The sequence below is a fragment of the Pundamilia nyererei genome, unplaced genomic scaffold (genome assembly GCF_000239375.1).
Source record: "Pundamilia nyererei isolate P.nyererei 1_Seehausen unplaced genomic scaffold, PunNye1.0 scaffold00134, whole genome shotgun sequence".
Taxonomy (NCBI): Eukaryota; Metazoa; Chordata; class Actinopteri; order Cichliformes; family Cichlidae; genus Pundamilia; species Pundamilia nyererei.
The window spans coordinates 1,319,307-1,326,515 of NW_005187535.1; the positions used below are offsets into that span (position 1 = coordinate 1,319,307).

Here is a 7,209-nt window from a genome sequence, read left to right on the forward strand (position 1 = left end):
AAGCGGAAGCGAATGGATGGATGGATGGATATCATTAATGTTTAAACTCTAATTAATTCATTATTATTTTTATGGTCATGTTAGTTAACTAAATAGCTTTGAGTGATGGTGTATGAAACAAAGACCCTGAAAATGTATCTAAATTGGGGCTTTTCCTGGCTAAGAATGGGGCTCTGGAAGTGACTATGTACTACAGTCACTCTGTATGCAGTAAAGATTTGTTTTTGCAGATCATTTTCCCGGGCTTTCTGATCATTTGATAAATAAATTAACAACAACTGTACAAATGAACCAGTGTTGATGTGAAGCAACAGTGCTTGTGTGTTTGCACACATGTTTTGTTTTTACTTAAGAGCACAAGAAAATTCCTTCGGGCAAGTAAAATTTATGTAAACTCACATTTCAACTTATTCATTTTATTATTTAAAGAAAAATGCAAGTCATTTAAATTGTAACATGGCAAAATCACTTGTGCGAAAAAGCTCTTGTATGATAGTATTTGGTACACAGTACAAATCACGTTCCCAGTGAGCGTGAAAGGAATTTAAAATAAGCCGGTATTTAGCTTGTAGCTTGATCCAAGACCTTCTGCTGGCTGAGTCAAGCTTTGTTATATAGAGACTCACTGCTGCTAACGCTACTCATAAAATACAAATTTTCAAGAAGAAGAAGTTTTTATTCATTTCTTAACTGTTAAACAGAAAAGTGCAAACTGATCACAGTGACAACCAAAGCATGTTGTTAGGGTAACAAGATTTTAGACTTGTCTTATAAATTGACTGCGTGGGGACAGTAAAACAAATATTATTCTGCTGATCTGGAGCATTCAGGTGACACCAGTCACCCAAAAAAATTCACCCCAAGGTCAGACCGTGCAATGCTCAGACAAACTATAAAATCCTAAGAGCTACACCTCTGACTCTACAGTGACCTCAGCTAGTATGTTAAATGTTAATGTTCATGAGTTGCATCCAAACAATCAATAAGACTTCTAGAACAATATCCTTAGACAGATTTTACAGGAGATATTTAGCCATACTGCACAAACACAGTAAATCAAATACAAATACATCATATCAACTGACAGACACAGTGGTGGAGGGGTCATGATTTGGGTTTGTTTTATAGACACAGGACCTGGACACCTAATTTAGTCACCCATCAAGTTTGCTGTGTATCAAAGTATTCAAAAGTAAGGCCCTCTGTGCACAGCTGAAACAATGTTGTAAAGAGGAGTGGGCCAAAATTCCCAGTGATGTGAGAGACCGATAAAGTCATATAGAAAATGATTTATGATTCACCCTCTTGTTTTATGATTTTATTAAAATTTAGAAAAAGTTTTTCTTTCTTTCTTTTTTTCTTTTCTTTTCTTTTTTTTGTTTAAAATTTTTTACTTCCTTTAATCATCTGTCTCATTCCTCCAGAGAAGCAGTACACAGTAGCTGACTGCAGTTTTTGTCACTGGTAGAGATCATCGTTGCCTTCATCTCTGTACAGACTCGGCCTCCCAGATCCAGAACCTTGACTTCCAGACTGGGAACCAGTAGCAGAAGGAAACCTGGGTGGGGAGAAAAGAGTTTCAAGTACAACTAAAACAAGACTGGCTTGTCCACAACTACACGTTTGATAAGCATGTGCACCTGAAGTTTCCAAAACCTCGGCTCTGTTGCAGAGTTTGAGCAAACATCTCATATTTGCGTATGTCATTGTCACTAACAGAGCGACGGGCAAATCGCATCGCCTCTTCAAAGTGGTCCTTCCTGATCTCTGGGACTGGATCAAAGTCCTCATCCTGCAGTCAGAAAAAAAGAAAACAGATAAGGATTTCATGCAAAAATAATACACTGTGTGCGTGTGTGTGCGTGTGTGTGTGTGTGTGTTCCCAGTCCAAAGGCTGAAAGTTACAAAACACACAGCCGCCCTTTAGGGAACGTTTTATCTCCCACAGTCTCTGTCTGTACCATGCACACACAGCCTGGTACAACTTTGAGATGTGATTTGTAGAGATAATAAAAGAAAGCCAGAGAAGCCCAATTAGCATTTTCTTCTATAATACATTATATTTTGGTGTAAACAAGCTTGAGCAGCTGACCATAGGGACGCCTGGTCTGTTCTGCCTCTGACGCTCAGCCTTGATCTCGGCCTCTATTGCCTCACGGATGGCCAGCTTACAGGCCCGCTGACAGATCTCTGTCAGATCAGCTCCAGAAAATCCATCTGTGATGCCAGAAAGGTATTCAAGATCCACATCCTGAAGACAAGAGGAAGAGTAAACGACAGAAACTAAGACACTGTAAAAAAAAACTTCTGTTTCTGTACACTCCCACAGTGGGTTTTAAATCAAACAGTGAAGATGTGATTGAAGTCAAGGGATTCAACAAAAGTTGAAGCTGTTTAGGAATTTCAGACATTTTTATCCACAGTCTGCTCATTTTCAGAGGCTCAAATTCATTTGACAAACTAACATAATTGTAAATACAGGGATTTTTCAGAATAATGAGGAAAAATTCCAAACTCTTGCACCAATGGGAATCAAATGCTGTGTTTCCTCTCTAGAGAGGCTGTGACAGGCCTTTACAGAAGCCACATTCAGTTGCTATTTTTGTGCCTTTAGTTTTGTCTTCAGTAACTGAAAAGCGTGTTTTCAGGTTCACAGCATTTAGTTGAATCTGAGGAGACACTTGAGATTTCATCCTGGTTTGATCAGCAGTCACATCATCTATAAACACTACAGTCGCAGTTGTGCTGGCAGTCGTACATGCCGATGCCATGATGGTGTCTCCACCATGTTTTACAGATGACGTGTTACGCTTTGGATTAGGAGCTGTTTCTTTCCTTCTCTACACATCATTTTGGTACAACTCAAGCTTGGCTTTACCTCTCACAAGATATTTTTTTCCAGAAGTGGATTTTATATGTCTTGTGGCAAAATCGAATCCGACCTTATTCTGGATTGTAATACGTGGTTTGTACCTGGTTGTAAACTCACTTGATTTCCATTCATGAAGGCATCTCTTGATTGTAGACTTGCAATAATATGCTTACCTCTTCTAAAGTATTCTTGATTTGGCTAGATGTTGTGAAATTGTTTTTCCTCTCTCCAAATGTTGATTCTGTTCGTCTGGACGTAGCGTTTTGTGGGAGACTCACACAAAAATTTACTTTCCTGGATGATTGAGAATGCATCAAGATGTTTTTCCTCTCAAACAAGGAAATCATTCTGATCATCCACTTTATTTGTCTTCTCTGGTTTTTCAGGGAATTTGTTGTTGACCAGCACATTCCATTTTTTGAAAAATGCTTCAGATGGTTGGTTTAGCTGCTCCTAATCTTTGGTTTATTTTGTTTTTCAGTCTGATTAGAGCTGCCCTCACTTGCCTCAATGTCTCATTTTGTATCTCATATTGATGGCTCTAGTGAACAAATTGCAGCGTCACCACTTGGAATCACCTACAGGTCTTTTATCTGGTTAATTTGTCATGGAATACTCAGGGAGCAGGACTCATCTGGCCACATAACTGCTTCTGAATTAATTGTCCAATTACTTTTTAGCCTGCAGTAAAGGCCTGGCAAAGCGTATCAGGGGAAGAAACACATCATTAGGCGAGGTCCATGGACTTTAGACTTAAGGCAGTCATTGAAAGCAACGCATTTTCATCCAAGTATTAATAGCAGTTCCTATATTTAAAATTATTTTAGTTTGTCTGATTACTTTTGAGCCTCTGAAAATGGGGGTCTATGCATAAAAACCACTGCAGTTTTGAAACTGTTAATGCAATCTGTTGGTTAAACACCCTAAATTAAAGCTGAAAGTCTGCGCTTCAATCACACCTCGATTGAGTTTAATATCCACTGTGGTGGTGCACATGGGTAAAATGAAAAAAAATGTGTAATTTTACAAAACTTATGAATCTAACTGTATAGAGCAATTGGTTTTTGTATGTGTGTATCACCAACTCTTGCAACAGGAGATTTGCGTAGATTGGCTTTAAGAATTGCTGTGCGAGATGGCTTATCAGGCAACGGGATGTAGATGAGCTGATCCAGACGACCTGGCCGCAGAATGGCTGGGTCTATGATGTCTGGCCTGGGATGATGAGAGGAAGGATGAAAGTGAGAAGAAAAGTCCGTAAAGAGTTTCATTTATTAACATCTGTACGATACAGACACGCAAAAATGTGTGCACCTGTTTGTGGCACCGATGATGAAGACGTTCTTTTTGTCCGACATGCCATCCATCTCTGTGAGTATCTGGTTGATGACTCTGTCAGCTGCACCACCTGCATCACCTGCACCGCCTCCTCTAGATTTGGCGATGGAGTCCAGCTCATCAAAAAACAAGATGCAGGGGGCTGCCTGTCTGGCCTGGAGGCAGAAGGAAAAGGTCAAGAGGTCAAGAAAGGTTAAAGTGTAAAGCCAGAACTACAGATTTGATAGAGTACTTTAGTCTGTATTGAGCTCACACTTTCCTCTCTCCACTCTTACCTTATCAAACACATCCCTAACATTTGCCTCTGATTCTCCAAACCACATGGTGAGCATCTCAGGTCCTTTGATCGAGACAAAGTTAGCTTGGCATTCATTGGCGATGGCCTTAGCCAGTAGGGTTTTCCCGCAGCCTGGAGGGCCGTAAAACAAAACTCCACGAGATGGGGTCATTCCAAACTTCAGGAATTTGTCAGGATACTCAACAGGGTACTATGGTGAAGCAAGATGAAGATTCACAGATTATGGATTGAGCTTGTGTTTGTAATATTGTGGCAAAATTAATGCATGAGTGTTTCTTCCACCTGGACAAGCTCTTGGAGTTCTCGCTTGACCTCGTCCAGTCCGCCGATGTCCTCCCAGTTGACCTGAGGTACCTCTGCAACCGTCTCTCTCAGAGCTGATGGGTTGCTCTGACTTAAAGCCCACTAAAGTGAGGCGATGTTTGGTAAAGAGATGCATATCTATTCATTTATTAATTCCTCAAGAAATATTGATATGTATCTCACATTCATGTTATATGTTGTTCTTTCACTTAATTCTTATAGTTCTACCAACACAAAGAGCTAAATTCATGTGCATTCATGTCTTTTGTACCTGGAAGTCATCCATAGTGACAGCCATTGAGTTGAGCAGGTCAGCATCGATGGTCTCATCCTCCAGATCTATGAGGGTCATTTTCTTCCGGATGGCTTGCAGAGCAGCTTCTGAGCACAAAGCAGCCAGGTCAGCACCCACGTGGCCATGGGTCTCTGTGGCAATCTGGAGTATTTTAAATAAATCACATTAATATTAACATACTAAGTATCAAGCAAGCAAATTATATTTATTCATATAATTTTTTTTACTGACAAGAATCACAAAGGGATTTACAGAAGAAGAAAATAGCAAATAAAAGTATTAAATCAGTTAAAAGGAAAACAAAATTTAAGGTTCAGAAGTTTAAGTATTTGGTGAGTTTGCTTATATCACCCTAACATTCAACTATATTAAATTAAACTGACCCTATATTGATAAAAAAAATAAATAAATTTAAAAGAAGTAATTTGAATAAATATCATTCGTTTGTTGGATAGATTCCTATATCGCCCCTTCTCAGAGAAGGTTATGTTTACAATTGATATTATAATGCATACGGTCTAATACAAATTGCAACACTTACAGCAACAAAAGGAGGCATTGTCAAAATGTTTGATTTCATATTTAATTACAAATTCCATTAAAAATGTCACTTTTATTTCAGTAAAAACTGTTATAAGGAATCATCAGAGTCTTTACATTTATGGGGAATACTCTAATTAAATGATACTCTCTTGCCATAAGTTCAAGCTGTATTACAAGAATATCAAAAAGACCTACAACACCTAAGGATCCTTAATCATCTGCCCGGGCAGGAGGGCCAAGGTGGATCCTTGGCAGAGAAATGCATGTTTTCATCCTGATTAGTTTATTTATAATTGCAAAATAGGACACTGGCCTTGGTACAGGATGTGCTTCTTGTTGCTCTACTTGCAAAAAATGCTCACCTTAACTTTCTAGTGGTAATTTTTAGACTTGTTACCAGTACAGTGCTATAAGATATTAATTTTGTTATCAGATCAGCTACTTTCAGCTGTTCCCTTAGTCAGGAGGTTTCATCACGGCAGAGAGCTCCACATATGTAATTTAGCAGATTTTTACACCCTTCAGGGATATTTCATCTGATTGGTAACTGTGTGTAAACTACTACATTATGAAGCCACTAGCTTTGGTATAATGTTCACAAACTCCACAATTTAAAAAGTTGTTGGCTTTTTTTGCTTGAGCCTTTAAGGTGATTGATGAAAAAATAGCAGATTTATTTATTATTATTTAACTCACCATTTCAGTTTTAATTTTATATTAAAGCATTCATTCATTTTCCACTGGCTCACCCTCTCCAGATCGACATCTTGAGCCAGTTTCATGTTTTTGGTGTGGATCTGCAGGATCTCCAATCTACCAGTCGAATCTGGGATTCCAATATCAATCTCACGGTCAAACCTGCCTGGAAAGAAATTGCAATATTTGTAAATGTGTGTGTGTGTGTGTGTGTGTGTGTGTGTGTGTGTGTGTGTGTGTGTGTGTGTGTGTGTGTGTGTGTGCGTGCGTGTGGTTCTCCTGACCAAAGCGTCTCAGAGCCGGGTCCACACTGTTCGGTCGGTTTGTTGCAGCCATGACAATCACATGAGCTCTTTGCTTCAAGCCATCCATCAGGGTCAGGAGCTGGGACACTATACGCCTCTCCACCTCGCCATGAGTCTGTACATACACATAGACTCACACGTGGTCAAAAACATTTAACTGTTATTTACATGGACACAGGAGAACAACAGGGGGTTAGGTCACTCCCGTCTTAAATCAGCAAATATTTAGAACATTTTCTGCTTGACCAACTCGGATTTGCCTAAAATTGTAATGGTCCAAAAAAGGTCCACTGACCCACCTTCAGGCCCTTTCCACACCCATTGAAACGAACTAATTTTTCTTTGCAATGTGAAGAGTTTTTATTAGTTTGTGCTGAAACATGAGACTAGACTTTTTTCATATTTTAACTAGCCAGTATTCAGAAATCCAAACAGTGCTTTAGATTTCAATGTGCAAAAAAATGCCTGAAAGTTGGTCAACAGACCATTTATACACACACACACACACACACACACACACACACACACACACACACACACACACACACACACACACACA

General features: G+C 39.2%; 1 protein-coding gene across 1 annotated transcript in view; it reads right to left on the reverse strand.

Annotated features, from left to right (window-relative positions):
* Nucleotides 1-1,370: 1,370 nt before the first annotated feature.
* Nucleotides 1,371-7,209, reverse strand: part of LOC102198640 (transitional endoplasmic reticulum ATPase) — a 9,644-nt gene continuing 3,805 nt past the window's right edge. The window contains exons 9-18 of the mRNA XM_005743684.1: nucleotides 6,630-6,765; nucleotides 6,399-6,511; nucleotides 5,083-5,247; nucleotides 4,791-4,913; nucleotides 4,486-4,698; nucleotides 4,187-4,365; nucleotides 3,958-4,087; nucleotides 2,093-2,251; nucleotides 1,641-1,792; nucleotides 1,371-1,558 (exon numbers count right to left, since the gene is read on the reverse strand). Coding sequence (XP_005743741.1) covers nucleotides 1,459-1,558; nucleotides 1,641-1,792; nucleotides 2,093-2,251; nucleotides 3,958-4,087; nucleotides 4,187-4,365; nucleotides 4,486-4,698; nucleotides 4,791-4,913; nucleotides 5,083-5,247; nucleotides 6,399-6,511; nucleotides 6,630-6,765 — 1,470 coding nt within the window. The 3' untranslated portion in view covers nucleotides 1,371-1,458. The remainder of the gene's footprint in view (nucleotides 1,559-1,640; nucleotides 1,793-2,092; nucleotides 2,252-3,957; nucleotides 4,088-4,186; nucleotides 4,366-4,485; nucleotides 4,699-4,790; nucleotides 4,914-5,082; nucleotides 5,248-6,398; nucleotides 6,512-6,629; nucleotides 6,766-7,209) is intronic.